The following is a 16660-nucleotide window of genomic DNA, read 5'->3' as shown; positions in this document are numbered from 1 at the left end:
GCCTCTGCCTCAGCCCTCACTGCCTCTGCCTCAGCCCTCACTGCCTCTGCCTCAGCCCTCACTGCCTCTGCCTCGGCCCTCACTGCCTCTGCCTCGGCCCTCACTACCTCTGCCTCGGCCCTCACTGCCTCTGCCTCAGCCCTCAGGGAGTACCAGGTAATAACATGGTTATATACAGAGAGTACCAGTAACGAGTCGATTTGCAGGGGTACGAGGTAACTGAGGTAGCTATGTAAATATAGGCAGAGATAAAGTCATTAGACAACAGGATAGATAATAAACAGTAGCAGCAGCTGGTAGCTGCAGTCTTATGGCTTGGGGGTAGAAGCTGTTCAGGGTCTGTTGGTTCCAGACTTGGTGCACTGGTACCGCTTGCAGTGCAGAAGCAGAGAGAACAGTCTGGCTTGGGTGGCTGGAGTCTTTGACAATTTTTGGGGCATTCCTTTGACACCGCCTGGTATAGAAGACCTGGATGGCACGGAGCTCGGCCCAAGTGTAACGCCTTACGGTCAGGTGCCTTGCAGTCGCCGTACCAATTGGTGATGCAGCCAGTCAATATGCTCTCAATGGTGCAGCTGTAGAACTTTTTGAGGATCTGAGGGCCCATGCCAAATCTTTTTCAGTCTCCTAAGGGGGTGTGTGAGTGTGTGTGTGTCTCTCTCTCTGTGTGTGTGTGTGTGTGTGTGTGTGTGTGTGTGTGTGTGTGTGTGTGTGTGTGTGTGTGTGTGTGTGTGTGTGTGTGTGTGTGTGTGTGTGTGTGTGTGTGTGTGTGTGTGCGCGCATCTCACCATTAGACTGGAGACCCCGATGCCTCCTAGCTGAGGGTAAACATAGTTCCACACTCCAATGCTCCCACGCCGGATCCTCTGTCCCACCGCCAGCTCCAGAAAGAACAGAGGGATCCCAATGAGAATGAGGAGGATAAAGTAAGGGACCAGGTACGCACCTGAGAGAGAGAGAGAGAGAGAGAGAGAGAGAGAGAGAGAGAGAGAGAGAGAGAGAGAGACAATTACAATCTGTAAAGGTCAAACTTGAAACAGCCTTCTGGATGGAAGGAAAAGGCCAGCTCAGAAATGTCTCAAGCTAACCAAACAAAGCCAGACTACTTTTTCATGTCCTCTATTATTGGTCTCCCGTGTGGCGCAGTGGTCTAAGGCACTGCATCTCAGTGCTGGAGCTGTCACAGACCCTGATTTGATTCCAGGCTGTATCGCAACTGGCTGTGATTGGGAGTCCCATAGTGTGGTGCACAACTGTCACAGTGTCATCTGGGTTAGGGCTTGGCTAGGGTAGGCTGTCATTGTAAATAAGAATTTGTTCTTAACTGACTTGCCAAGTTAAATAAAGGTTAAATTAAAAAAATCCTACTTCTGCAGCCTCACCACCTTCTGTCTCGCTCTGTCTTCCACTATAACTGTACCTCTTTTAGTTCCACTGAGCATCATCACCATCACTCACAAACAACAAGTCCAGTTGAGAGAGAAGACAATGTAGCAGCACAATGGTGACAGAGGATTTCAGCCGGATAGAACACACACACACACACACACACACACACGTTCCATTTAGCCTATTCACACATCTAAAGAGAAACATTAGAGAAGATCGAGACAGTGAGATATGAAACCTAAGATGGGGACTCTCACTCTGTGATGTGTATCCAGTACATGTATGGACCTCCATGACTCCTTCATCAGGGGTGGTTGAGAACTGGGGGGGGGGGGCTCCATGACTAATTCATCAGGGATGGTTCACAACTGGAGGGGGGGGGGCTCCATGACGACTTCTTCAGGGATGGATCACAACTGAGGGGGGGGGGGGGGGGGGGGGGCTCCATGACAACTTCCTCAGGGATGGATCACAACTGAGGGAGGGGGGGGGCTCCATGACAACTTCCTCAGGGATGGATCACAACTGAGGGGGGGGGGGCTCCATGACGACTTCTTAAGGGATGGATCACAACTGAGGGGGGGGGGGGGGGGCTCCATGACAACTTCCTCAGGGATGGTTCACAACTGAGGGAGGGGGGGGGGGCTCCATGACGACTTCTTCAGGGATGGATCACAACTGAGGGGGGGGGGGGGGGGGGGGGCTCCATGACAACTTCCTCAGGGATGGTTGAGAACTGGGGGGGGGCTCCATGACTTCTTCATCAGGGATGGTTGAGAACTGGGGGGGGTACTATAGTACACTGGGGTACTATAGTACTAGGGTATACTAGGGTACTTTATTACTAGTATAGCCTAGGGCAGTATCCCAGTGGAGTGTTTACTGGGGTACTATAGTACTAGGGTATCCTAGGGTACTATAGTACTAGTGTATACTAGGGTACTATAGTAATAGGGTATACTAGGGTATTATAGTACTTGGGTATACTAGGGTACTATAGTACTAGGATATACTAGGGTACTATAGTACTAGGGTATCCTAGGGTACTATAGTACTAGTGTATACTAGGGTACTATAGTACTAGTGTATTCTAGGGTACTATAGTACTAGTGTATACTAGGGTACTATATTACTAGGGTATACTAGGGTTCTATAGTACTAGAGTATACTAGGGTACTATAGTACTAGTGTATACTAGGGTACTATAGTACTAGGGTATACTAGGGTACTATAGTACTAGGGTATACTAGGGTACTATAGTACTAGGGTATACTAGGGTACTATAGTACTAGTGTATACTAGGGTACTATAGTACCAGTGTATACTAGTGTATACTAGGGTACTATAGTACCAGTGTATACTAGGGTATACTAGGGTACTATAGTACTAGTGTATACTAGGGTACTATAGTACTAAGGTATACTAGGGTACTATAGTACTAGTGTATACTAGGGTACTATAGTACCAGTGTATACTAGGGTATACTAGGGTACTATAGTACTAGTGTATACTAGGGTACTATAGTACTAGGGTATCCTAGGGTACTATAGTACTAGTGTATACTAGGGTACTATAGTACTAGTGTATTCTAGGGTACTATAGTACTAGGGTATCCTAGGGTACTATAGTACTAGTGTATACTAGGGTACTATAGTACTAGTGTATACTAGGGTACTATAGTACTAGTGTATACTAGGGTACTATAGTACTAGGGTATACTAGAGAACTATAGTACTAGGGTATACTAGGGTACTATAGTACTAGGGTATACTAGGGTACTATAGTACTAGTGTATACTAGGGTACTACAGTACCAGTGTATACTAGGGTACTATAGTACTAGTGTATACTAGGGTACTATAGTACTAGGGTATACTAGGGTACTATAGTACTAGGGTATACTAGGGTACTATAGTACTAGTGTATACTAGGGTACTATAGTACTAGTGTATACTAGGGTACTATAGTACTAGGGTATACTAGGGTACTATAGTACTAGTGTATACTAGGGTACTATAGTACTAGGGTACTATAGTACTATTGTATACTAGGGTACTATAGTACTAGGGTATACTAGGGTACTATAGTACTAGTGTATACTAGGGTACTTTAGTACTAGTATAGCCTAGGGCAGTATACCAGTGATGGCATTAGTTCATACACGCTCTAACCACTAGGCTACCTGCCGCCCCATCTCAAGACATCCCTTTAAATACGATGTACCTTTAAGGTTAAATTTTATATATATATATATATATATATATATATATATATATATATATATATATATATATATATATCAAGAGAACGGGTTCAGAATATTATGTAGGGATCGATAACAGAAAGCTAAATATATGAATGTTCGTCTTCTGTTCAGTACCAACAGGTGATTAAAAAATACACTGATCTTGTAGATTGTTCAGGTTTAGGAAAGTACTTATGAATCATAAAAATTAAAAAAAACTGGTTTGGAGAGCCTTTTATGCACGAAAAAAAAAGAAAACTAAGGTTTGATTCATTCTGAAAATTGCCACATTCAGTTCTTCAACCCATGGTAATGTTGGAAGATTAGTGTACATAGAATTATAATAGGGGGAATAGTGTGCAATTCGTAGGCTATACCCTCGTCTACTGCCTGTACTAACCATGGAACTGTGTGATGTCACAGCCAAGTATTGCACCATCAGTCAGGTTCCAACTAACAGTTGGTCAAGGGCGGCAGGTAGCCTAGTGGTTAGCACGTCGGGCCAATAACCCGAAAGTTTACTGGATTGAATCCCTGAGTTGACAAGGTAAAAATCTGTCATTCTGCCCCTGAACAAGGCAGTTAACCCATTGTTCCCTGGTAGGCTGTCACTGTAAAATAAGAATTAGTTCTTAACTGACTTGCCTAGTTAAATAAAGATTAAATTTAAACAATAAATTGGCAGTTGGCGATACTGACAGCGAATAATATTCAACAGGAAACAGGAACCTCTCACACTGTCATTACCACCTGCTCTCCACTGAGAGGCTGATCCTATGGCAACATGTGATCCTGTCACGACTCCTACCGACGGTTGCTCCCCTTCCTGTTCGGGTGGCGCTCGGCGGTCGTCGTCACCGGCCTACTAGCTGCCACTGATCCCTTTCCCCCTTTCTGTTTATTGGTTTCACCTGTGTTCATTTGAGGCTGATTGGTCTGGCTTTATTTACCAGCATTAAAGCATTAAATTATAGCTCTACAACGTTACAGATCCACAGCACATTAAGTCATGATAGAAGCATATTTTCCCCCTGCTAAATTGGGTCCTGTCACCCAATATTAGCCATAAGAGCTGGAGGGTTATCTTTTACTATGTCTGAACCCTGATTGTGAACGTCATCATCATCATCATCATCATCATCATCATCATCATCATCATCATCATCATCATCATCATCATCATCATCATCGTCATCGTCATCCTCTTCATCATCCTCATCATCGTCATCATCATCCTCATCCTCCTCATCCTCATCATCGTCATCCTCATCCTCTTCATCATCCTCATCATCATCATCCTCATCATCCTCATCATCATCATCATCCTCATCCTCATCATCATCATCCTCATCATCGTCATCGTCATCATCATCATTATAACACAGTTCACTTAGGTCAAATAAAGATACACTGGGTTCTCCCCATTATTCCCCACCAGAGACTACAGTACCCAGAATCTCCAGTACCCACCTCCTCCATTCTTCTGACACAGGTAAGGGAACCTCCAGACGTTGCCCAAGCCTACAGAGAACCCGACCTGGGCCAGGATGTACTGCAGCTTGCTGTTCCAGGCCGGCCTCCCCTCCTCGTCCCCTGGAGAAGGCAGCAGGCCCTTGCCCATGGCTGGCTGGGCCCCGGGGCTGAGACCCATACTCATCCGGCTACTCTTATAATCCAGGGGCTCGGCCAGGGTCAGGAGGTCCGCCACTGACTCAGTGACGGGATCACTGTGAGGGAGTCCCAGGGTCACCTTGCTGTTCTTAAGCATGGTGACGGTGGGTGGTAGGAGTCTGACGGGTCAGAGGTCAGAGATGTTCAGAGGGTCGAATCCACAGAGATGTGAAGAAGGACGCAGTTGGGGTACGCTGCTTTGTCCAGAATCTGTGAAGAGAAAGGTTTAGAGATGGTTACTGAATAAACTGTGTTATCTACAAGACCAAGGTGAAAATATGTTATTTCTGTTGGCCACCATTTCGGTGTATCAGTGGAACATTGTATTACAAACCACAGTAAAATCTGAAACCCATTAAAGCTGATGTGGGTGACATTGGTGATCACCTGAGTTGCAGCCAATGTGGGCATCTGTTAGTGTGATTACGGGCCTTGAGAATATTGTGTAAACAAAGAAAAAACATCTAACTTGTCCACGTCATGTATTATTTAGAAGGGGAAAAAAGTGTTTAATGTGGAGGTGAGTCCATGTCTGGAGTCACTGCTACAGTTTAGGTTTGAATATTTTGTGTGACCAAGCTGTCTATGAACACCATTCAGCTCGACTACAACAGCCATTCCAGCGCCTGCAGTGCCTCTCCGGTACCAGCTTTGAAAAAAAATCCCGGTTGACCAAATGAAGAGGCAGCTGAGCAGTTCTACTTCTGGTTGAATGAGCTGTATTGTCCAGGCTCTATCATAATAAGACCATTTGCATAGAAAATCTGACTGGAAATCGGCTGAGTTCTACTCCGTGTGTAATTGATTGTAACGCTGCCTGGCTGGGTGGTGGCTGGCTGGCTGGGTGCTGGCTGGCTGGCTGGCTGACTGGGTGCAGCCAGCCAGCCAGCCAGCCAGGGTCCTTCACTTTTCTTCCTCAGAGGACTGTTGGTTTAGCCCAACAGCTGATGGAGAAAGCCTGTGCTAAGTAGACTGAGTAGAGGACCAGCGCACGCAAGATTTGGTCCTGAGTTCTGGCACCACGGCAGACAGTTCTGGCACCACGGCAGACAGCTCTGGCACCACAACAGACAGCAGAATGAGTTCTGGCACCACGGCACACAGTTCTGGCACCACGGCACACAGCTCTGGCACCACGGCAGACAGCTCTGGCACCACAGCTGACATCATACTGAGTTCTGGCACCACAACAGACAGTTCTGGCACCACGGCAGACAGTTCTGGCACCACAGCTGACAGTTCTGTCACCACAACAACTGACAGCAGAATGAGTTCTGGCACCACAACAGCAGACAACAGACAGTAGACAGGCAGTCCCAAGTGCAACAGAGGTGGAGCTGTGAAGCTTGTCTGAGACCTGAAAACATGCGTTAGCTCCTCCGGCTAATGCCTAGGCTTTACTCAGCAGGCTAACACAGTCGAAGCCACACAATGTTTGAATGGGCTTAAATACTTTAAATTGACATGAAATACTTGACATTTAAATGAAACAGCCATTAATGGGACGACAAGAACATCAACGGATTAAAATGCCAAGCAACAACTAAGCCAAGAGATAGGACCTCAGATGGGGCATATATCTTGAAAGTCATATTATCAGACTTTGAGGTTAACTTTCTGAGCTGTTTCGGTGACTGCCTCTAAAGACATCACCTGTTGGACGGCAGGCAGGTCTGTTTGATCTAAACGGAGGCCATTGAAGCTGTGAGGGTCAAGAGACCAGCTAGACGACATAATTAAACATGGTCTCTCATGTGCAGCAGGGAGGGAGTTCTCACTGAGACGGCCACCCAGAGACCAGTCCAACTGCACTCTGTCTGCACGTAACATCACATTCCTTAGCTAGAACAATCTCCTGCAGTCACGACATGCTGCTTTCACATACTCCTCAGTGGACTCCGTCAGTATTCAATAAACCATGGCTCGTCCCTTGGTTCTCACACACTCAGTACTCAACACCTCTTGACTTCTTCCAGAGAATAGATATTAGAGACAAATCAAGGCTTTGTCCCAAATGACATCCTAATCCATGTATAGTGCACTACTTCTGACCCCAGTCCTATGGGCCCTGGTCAAAAGTAGTGCACTATATAGGGTGCCATTTGGGGACTTAGACAATACTGTATGTATCTCTGAAGTCTACAGCACTTCATCACATAGTCATCAGTTTAGTCTCCATCTCACTGTGGAAGCCTATACACAGTACATTGTAATTGGTTTAAAAAAATAGTTGGTAATAGTTGGTAACAAAATGTTCAAAGTCTCCAGGAGATGTGCATCCCAAATGGCACCCTAACACTGCATAAAATAACCTGTTTCCCAGTGTGCACATGTACAGTACCAGTATAAGGTCTGGAAACACCTACTCATTCAAGGGTTTTTCTTTATTTTTTACGATTTTCTACATTGTAGACTAGTAGTCAAGGCATCTAAACTATGAAATAACACATATGGAATCATGTAGTAACCAAAAAAGTGTTAAAAGAATCAAAATATATTTTATATTTTCGATTCTTCAAAGTAGGCACCCTTTGCCTTGATGACAGCTTTGCACACTGTTGGCATTATCTCAACCAGCTTCATGAGGAATGCTTTTCCAACAGTCTTGAAGGAGTTCCCACATATGCTGAGCACTTGTTGGCTGCTTTTCCTTCACTCTGCAGTCCAACTCATCCCAAACCATCTCAACTGGGTTGAGTTCGGGTGATTGTGGAGGAGAGGTCATCTAATGCAGCACTCCATCACTCTCCTTCTTGGTCAAATAGCCCTTACACAGCCTGGAGGTGTGTTTTGGGTCATTGTCTTGTTGTAAAACAAATGATAGTCCCAGTAAGCGCAAACCAGATTGGATGGCGTATCGCTGCAGAATGCTGTGGTAGCCATGCTGGTTAAGTGTGCTGTGAATTCTAAATAAATTACAGACAGTGTCACCAGCAAAGCACCCCTACACCATCACACCTCCTCCTCCATGCTTCACTGTGGGAACCACACATGCGGAAAACATCCGTTCACCTGCTCAGCGTCACACAAAGACACGGCGGTTGGAACCAAAAATCTCAAATTTGAGCTCATCAGACCAAAGAACAGATTTCCACTGGTCTAATGTCCATTGCTCGTGTTTCTTGGCCCAAGCAAGTGTCTTCTTCGTATTGGTGTCCTTTAGTAGTGGTTTCTTATTCTTATTGGTGTCCTTTAGTAGTGGTTTCTTTGCAGAAATTCGAACATTAATGCCTGATTCACGCAGTCTCCTCTGAACAGTTGATGTTGAGATGTGTCTGTTACTTGAACTAGCTTAGGTTGAATATTTTAATGCTGTTAATTTGCTGATGGTCCAAATATGTTACACAAACGAGTGGTGAGAATATCATGCATAAAATGTTCTTTGTCATGCCTCAGGAAGAACAGTCCACCATGTACTGAATGTAGGTCAGTCAGCTGAGATGAAGGTACACAGAGCGAGTAGTCCCATAATGACATGTACTGACTGTAGGTCAGTCAGCTGAGATGAAGCTACACAGACAGCGAGTAGTCCCATAAAGACATGTACTGACTGTAGGTCAGTCAGCTGAGATGAAGCTACACAGACAGTGAGTAGTCCCATAAAGACATGTACTGACTGCAGGTCAGTCAGCTGAGATGAAGCTACACAGACAGCGAGTAGTCCCATAAAGACATGTACTGACTGTAGGTCAGTCAGCTGAGATGAAGCTACACAGACAGCGAGTAGTCCCATACAGACATGGACTGACAGTAACATTGTTCTACATCTTACAATATTCTCAAGGATTTTGATGCATATAACCACTGCTAATACACCACACTGACTCAGATGCAGCTGCACATCGGTATTGGAATGAAAGAAACAGGCATAAGTTGTCGTCGGACACCGCGCACGAAGAGAGCAAAGGAACAGGGAAATCAAATAGTGAAGCCGGCGTCACCAGAGACAGGTTACTTTATAAATGTAAACCAATCCATACGTTTTAAATACAATACTTGAGTTTTGAAAAGTTGAGACTTGTTCCACAGATTTTAGTGTGCTTTAATGAGATTTGAGATTCCAGTATTGCTTATTGAGATTCCAGTGTTCTTTATTTAGATTCCAGTGTTCTTTATTGAGATTCCAGTGTTCTTTATTGAGATTCCAGTGTTGTTTATTGAGATTCCAGTGTTGCTTATTGAGATTCCAGTGTTGTTTATTGAGATTCCAGTATTGCTTATTGAGATTCCAGTGTTCTTTATTGAGATTCCAGTGTTCTTTATTGAGATTCCAGTGTTCTCTATTGAGATTCCAGTGTTGCTTATTGAGATTCCAGTGTTCTTTATTGAGATTCCAGTGTTGTTTATTGAGATTCCAGTGTTGTTTATTGTGATTCCAGTGTTGTTTATTGAGATTCCAGTGTTGTTTATTGAGATTCCAGTGTTGTTTATTGAGATTCCAGTGTTGTTTATTGAGATTCCAGTATTGCTGATTGAGATTCCAGTGTTGTTTAATGGCAAAATAACTTGTCTCCTATAATTTTACAGAATCTGGAAAATCAGAATCTGGAAAGTCAGTCCAAAAATAACTCTCTGCTAAAGAGAAGCAGCGTTTTGCTGGTGCTACTGAAGACATGATGTCTGATGTGGAGACAGAATCAGAGGAGACGGATTCCTTTTGAAGAACTTCCCCACCCTGACACTTCCTTGAGTTTGAGGGCCTGATTGCATCAGCAGACCGGAGAAGAAGGGCCTTTCGGGGAGAAAAAGCCCCTACCCAGAACATCTGATTATGCAATAGACCACAGACAATCACATGCACCTTAAGAGACGATTTTCACTGACTCTTCACACCTGCTTCTCAACTATATTTTTGCACCTACTCTCACTCACCAACCAACTTACATATTCACAGCTTGAACATCATCCTCTTCTTCTAAATATTCTTATAAATGTGTTGATATTGTGTATTTTCTTATAAATGTGAGGGCATTGTGTGTTTTTTTTAATAAATGTGTTGATATTGTGTATTTTTTGATGAATATGTATTGCACTGTTGAGGAGAGCTTGCAATATTAGTTTTGTTTTATTTCCTTACTTAGTTTGATAAAAAAATGTCTTATGTTATACACTTTAAAAAAAAAATGTTTTCTATTATTTCCTTAGAGATATTTTATTTAATAATTTGTTTGACTTTTTAACACTTGTTATTTTCTTTGGGGGGGGGTTAATAATATATATTTTTTAATTTTTATTAACTATGTCTTGGCTTATCTTGTATACTTTATTTGCCAAATAAAATAATTATTTCAATATTTTGTTCCGTTACAGTCTTATTCTAAAACGGATTAAATACATGTGTTCCTCATCAATGTACACACAATACCCCATAATGACAAAGTGAAAACAGGTACCTTATTTACATAAGTATTCAGACCTTTTGCTATATGACTCGAAATTGAGCTCAGGTGCATCCTGTTTCCATTGATCATCATTGAGATGTTTCTACAACTTGATTGGAGTCCACCTGTGGTAAATTCAAATGATTGGACCTGATTTGGAAAGGCACACACCTGTTTATATAAGGTCCCACAGTTGACAGTGCATGTCAGAGCAAAAACCAAGCTATGAGGTCAAATTAATTGTCCATAGAGCTCCGAGACAGGATTGTGTCAAGGCACAGACCTGGGGAAGGGTACCAAAAAATGTCTGCAGTGTTGAAGGTCCCCAAGAACACAGTGGCCTTCATAATTTTTAAATGGAAGAAATTTGGAACCACCAAGATTCTTCCTAGAGCTGGCCGCCCGGGCAAATTGAGCAATCGGGGGAGAAGGGCCTTGGTCAGGGAGGTGACCAAGTACGTGAAGGTCACTCTGACAGAGCTCCAGAGTTCCTCTGTGGAGATGATAGAACCTTTGTAAAAATGTCCAAAAACCTGTTTTTGCAATGTCATTATGGGGTATTGTGTGTAAATTGATGAGGAAAAAACACAATTTAATCAAGGTGTAATCATTAGTTCAACAGTTGCAAACAAGAGTTTCTATTGGACAAATTCAGGTATGTTGATCCCCGTTTTGTTCCGTTTGCTTACGTTTAAGAATTTTTTCAACGGAATCAGCGGAATGAATACAACCCTGATCACCCGTTAACACAGTTCACTTTCATAGCAGCCATGTTGTATTCCTTCTCACATCAATGCGCTCTCCTCCTCTCACCTCTTCCCTTCACTTGTGGACTTCAATGCACAACGCATCAGCTGTATGTGACCAGGCGAAAAAAAACTTTAGAAGCCAAACCGCTACATACAGCCTATGTTGTTCTCGCCATGTTAGCTAAAGGAACGTCATAGTCACCTAATAGAACTAACAAGTTAGTAAACTCACTACAATCATGCAGCAACGTTACAGTGTACAGTCAGTAAGCAGTTACACTGGCGGGCCCCGGTGGCAATTAATTAGTAATACCAAACGTTTCCCTTGACTTGGAAGAGTTCCAGTGTTGTGTTGGATAGTCATAGCCAGTCAGCTAACATTTGAGCAGGATGTTTCATTAGGTTGAACTAGCTAGCTGCATTTGCTAGTGAAGTAAGTGAAACTGAAAGTGAATAAATAAATACGAAATCTCTATCTCTATTTCTTTCGAGCTTCTCCTTCATTTTGGAAGAAATTAATTTGTTTAATACTGTTCAACTATTGTCTTTCTCTTTCTTTGAGTCAACAACTCATCACATTTTATGAACTGCAGTGTTAGGTAGCTGTAGCTTATGCTTTCAGTACTAGATTCATTATCTGATCCTTTGATTGCGTGGACAACATGTCAGTTCATGCTGCAAGAGCTCTGATAGGTTGGAGGACGTCCTCCGGAAGTTGTCATAATTACTGTGGAAGTCTATGGAAAGAGGTGAGAACCATGTGCCTCCTAGGTTTTGTAATGAAGTCAATGTACCCAGAGGAGGACGGAAGCTAGCTGTCCTCCGGCTACACCGTGGTGCTACCCTACAGAGTGCTGTTGAGGCTACTGTAGACCTTCTTCGCAAAATGTGTTTTTATAAATTATTTGGTGACATGTGAATATATTTTGTGTAGTTTTATATAAAAATGATTACTTTTTAAATGTTTAAAAACATTTATTTTTATGAAATTCACTGAGGAGGATGGTCCTCCCCTTCCTCCTCTGAGGAACCTCCACTGATAATTTATGAATGGTGGCATTTCTACAGGTCAAATGACTGGATGGATCCTTGGTAGGCAATGGTTGGTATGCAATGGTTCTTCCTGTTAAATTTCAATCTCATCCCTGCACAATCCAACCTCTCATAATTTCTTCTCCCATTCTCTTATCTTCCTCTCACTATCTCACATAATGACAGCTCATAAAAGACAGCTGCCAATCACATGAAGTCACTGTGACAAGATAGGAGTGAACTAGCCTTACGCTGCCAGACATCACACCGTCAGAACTGGGGTCGAGGCTAAGAACGCATTAATGTTAGGACCAATGGCATGATGGGTGATGTCAAATCAAATCAAATGTTATTTGTCACATGCTTCGTAAACAAGCTTTAGACTACAAGTGAAATGCTTACTTATGGGCCCTTGCCAAAAATGCAGAGAGAAAAACAAGAAATAATAGAAAAATAAAATTCATGAAATTGTTTTTCCCCTCTTTTTCGCACTACCCTCTTTAGTGCCTTGCGGTCGAAGGCCGAGCAGTTGCCATACCAGGCAGTGATGTAGCCAATGCTCTCAATGGTACAGCTGTAGAACCTTTTGAGGATCTGAGGACCCATGCAAAATCTTTTCAGTCTCGTGAGGGGGAATAGGTTTTGTCTTGCCCTCTTTACGACTTTCTTGGTGTGCTTGGACCATGTTAGTTCGTTGGTGATGTGGACACCAAGGAACTTGAAGCTCTCAACCTGCTCCGCTACAGCTCCATTAATGAATGGGGACGTGGCTCGGCCCTCTTTTTCCTGTAGTCCACACTAATCTCATTTGTCTTGATCACGTTGAGGGAGAGGTTGTTGTCCTGGCACCACACGGCCAGGTCTCTGACCTCCTCCCTATAGGCTGTCTCATCGTTGTCGGTGATCAGGCCTACCACTGTTGTGTCATCTGCAAATGTAATGATGGTGCTGGAGTCGTTCCTGGCCGTGCAGTCATGAGTGAACAGGGAGTACAGGAGGGGACTGAGCACGCACCCCTGAGGGGCTCCAGTGTTGAGGATAAGCATGGCAGATGTGTTGCTACCTACCCTTACCAACTGGGGGCGGCCCGTCAGGAAGTCCAAGATCCAGTTGCAGAGGGAGGTGTTGAGCTCCTTAGCTTAGTGATGAGCTTTGTGGACACTATGGTGTTGAACCCTGAGCTGTATTCAATGAATAGCATTCTCACATAGGTGTTCCTTTTTTCCAGGTGGGAATGGGCAGTGTGGAGTGCATGAGAGATTGCATCATCTGTGGATCTGTTGGGGCGGTATGCAAATTAGAGTGGGTCTAGGGTTTCTGGGGTGATTGTGTTGATGTGAGCCATGACCAGCCTTTCAAAGCACTTCGGGACGGGTCGGTAGTCATTTAGGCAGGTTACCTTAGTGTTCTTGGGCACATGGACTATGGTGGTCTGCCTTGTACTGAGGAGTGCCTTCCGTCTCGCCACTCTACCATAAAGGCCTGATAGGTGGAGTGCCGCAGAGATGGTTGTCCTTCTGGAAAGTTCTCCCATCTACACAGAGGAACTCTGGAGCTTTGTCAGTGAACATCGGGTTCTTGTTCACCTCCCTGACCAAGGCTTTTGTCCCCCGATGGCTGGGCGGCCAGCTCTTACGAAGAGGCTTGGTGGAATGATTGAGGACACTGTTCTTAGGGACCTTCAATGCTACAGAAATGTTTTGGTACCCTTATCCAGATCTGAGCCTTGTCCAATCATTTTGAATTTACCCCAGGTGGACTCCAATCAAGTTATAGAAACATCTCAAGGATGATCAATAGAAACAGGATGCACCTGAGCTCAATTTCAATTCTCATAGCAAAGGGTCTGAATACTTATGTAAATAAGGTAATACTTATGTAAATGCTGTATTTCTGTTTCTGTTTTGTATTTTTTTGTGGCAAAAATAATCACTTTGTTATTATGGGGTATTGTGTGTAGATTGCTGAGGATTATTATTTTTTAATCCATTTCAGACAAGTCTGTAACGTAACAAAATGTGGAAAAGTCAAGGGGTCTGAATACTTTCCGACGGCACTGTAATTATAAATATGGCATCAAAATGTTGAGAATCGGATCTCCACCCTAGCTGATCATTGTATGCAGCTTGTTCTGATCGTAGAGTAATGAAACAGGCAGGGAAATTGAGCTTGTCTGTGGTGGTCGGTGAACCCTCAACCTTCTGGCTCGTAGCCACAAAAGCATGCTGAAGTGGCAATGTCGATATCCACATTTATAAATACAGGGTCGCTCCAGTTATTGTAGTTGTGGTCGTAAACATTATTTTTAGTTAATTATATGACAGGGAGGGTGTTCAATTTATTTTACAGTACAAGGGGAGGGTCATGTGAAAATATATGTAACTTTGGGGGATGGGGGGGTGCATTTGTTTTTGGATGACACCTTGAGTTGGACCAGCCCCTCCCCCACGGTAAATTTAGATCTGTCCCTTATGTTTAACCTTTATTTAAAGAGGCAAGTCAGTTAAGAACTAAATCTTATTTTACAATGAGGGCCTACCCCAGCCAAACCCTCCCCTAACCTGGACGACTCTGGGCCAATTGTGTGCCGCCCTATGGGCCTCCCGATCACGGCCGGTTGTGACACAGCCCGTGATCGAGCCAGGGTCTGTAATGTCAAACACAAAACTACTGGGGAAAAGAATGGCCTTCTCTGAGGACAACAAATTAGTATATTCTATAGAATCTATTATATTCTATTCCTTGTGGTTCCCGAGTCAATTTGGGTTAAAAAACGGAGTAAAAATCCCATAGCATCTTGACTTCTAGCATCTTGATAAGATAGGTGTGCATCCTCCAGGCCGAACCGAGAGACATCATCGTCACGTGTCCACAGGCACACTGCGTAATGTGACGCTCCATAGTGGAATTGGTTTTATTATTGCTTCAAACAGTTCAAAAACCAGATGGAGGAGACACGAATTGTCGCCAAGGTCAAATCAAGAAAAAAACCGAATAGGACATCCACATCCGTGCATCCAAAGACGGGTGGAAAGTAGAATACTTCCTCAATCACTGACCTGATCACCAAATACGTTTGATACCTGGCATGAAAGACGCAGACGCGCATCGTAGGCCCATTATCGAACTAAATATTGTAGACCACACCGCAACCTATATGCTATGAGCGCTCATCTCGCACCGAAAAGGGCGAACGGTTTCTATAGGCAAACCAACAGTATAAAATAGCCTAATGCAACAATCATGCAGAAATGCCAACACGTATTATAGACACATTTGACAGGGTGAGAAATAACGGTTAATTTCCATTGACTATAACAATGATCTCATTATTGCAGCCTATAGATATGTCATGATGCAATCGAATAACGCTGATGGAAATAAGAATCGTAAAGGCTCAATGCCATTCTTACCTTATTCGCAGTTGAACAACAGTCTATATTTAAATCCCCACGTTCAGTAAGGCAAATATTCACCCATCTCTCCTCTGTGCGCACTGAGATGCGAAATCACCGAGAGCTCCTTGATGGAAATTGACATGCGATGAGGCGCGTAAAGTCTGACGCAAACAGACATCCACCGGTTCTCATTGGCAAGTTTAGCGGCTAATAACGGTCACTTTTACGCACATTAACGACCATTTATTTTATTACTTAATCAATACAACAATGGTATTGTCTATATTATCACAGTGATAATATAGACACTGCGGGTTTATTCCACGTGGCTGATGTTGGTGGCACAACTCCCACGTATTTAGGGATTACTATGGGGAAGGTTTTTTCCATCACGATGAAACCTGACGCAGGTTTGAGTCATCCTAACTTCTTACGTCAGCAGATGTTTACAAACCTATTTTAAAGCATCTGACTGCAGTATATTCGGTCCTGTGGGAAAATAACAACACAGGTGTTCTGTGTAACCCGCGTGAGTGCTTTCATTGACTAAAAGAGATGATGCCATGTTGTTCGAAGCAGGCATCAAATTGTTTTGTCACAGCTGGTTGAAGTGGAGCAAAACACGCCTTATGATCACAGCTGGTTGAAGTGGAGCAAAACACGCCTTATGATCACAGGTGCAGGGGTCAACCAACATTACGCTATGCTATATGATACTCATTTGGTGTGTGATTTAGCACCCCATCAAACACGTTTGACAGAAAGACATCACATGCTCAATTAGCGCTTGTAAATA

General features: G+C 43.6%; 1 protein-coding gene across 1 annotated transcript in view; it reads right to left on the bottom strand.

Annotated features, from left to right (window-relative positions):
• LOC139417404 (sodium-dependent neutral amino acid transporter SLC6A17-like) overlaps window positions 1–16139 on the bottom strand; it is a 45727-nt gene extending 29588 nt beyond the window's left edge. The window contains exons 1-3 of the mRNA XM_071166677.1: window positions 15880–16139; window positions 5104–5514; window positions 789–946 (exon numbers count right to left, since the gene is read on the bottom strand). Coding sequence (XP_071022778.1) covers window positions 789–946; window positions 5104–5401 — 456 coding nt within the window. The 5' untranslated portion in view covers window positions 5402–5514; window positions 15880–16139. The remainder of the gene's footprint in view (window positions 1–788; window positions 947–5103; window positions 5515–15879) is intronic.
• Window positions 16140–16660: the final 521 nt, after the last annotated feature.

This window comes from Oncorhynchus clarkii, chromosome 9, assembly GCF_045791955.1.
Source record: "Oncorhynchus clarkii lewisi isolate Uvic-CL-2024 chromosome 9, UVic_Ocla_1.0, whole genome shotgun sequence".
NCBI classification, from domain to species: Eukaryota; Metazoa; Chordata; class Actinopteri; order Salmoniformes; family Salmonidae; genus Oncorhynchus; species Oncorhynchus clarkii.
This window is presented reverse-complemented; position numbering and strand designations above follow the sequence as displayed.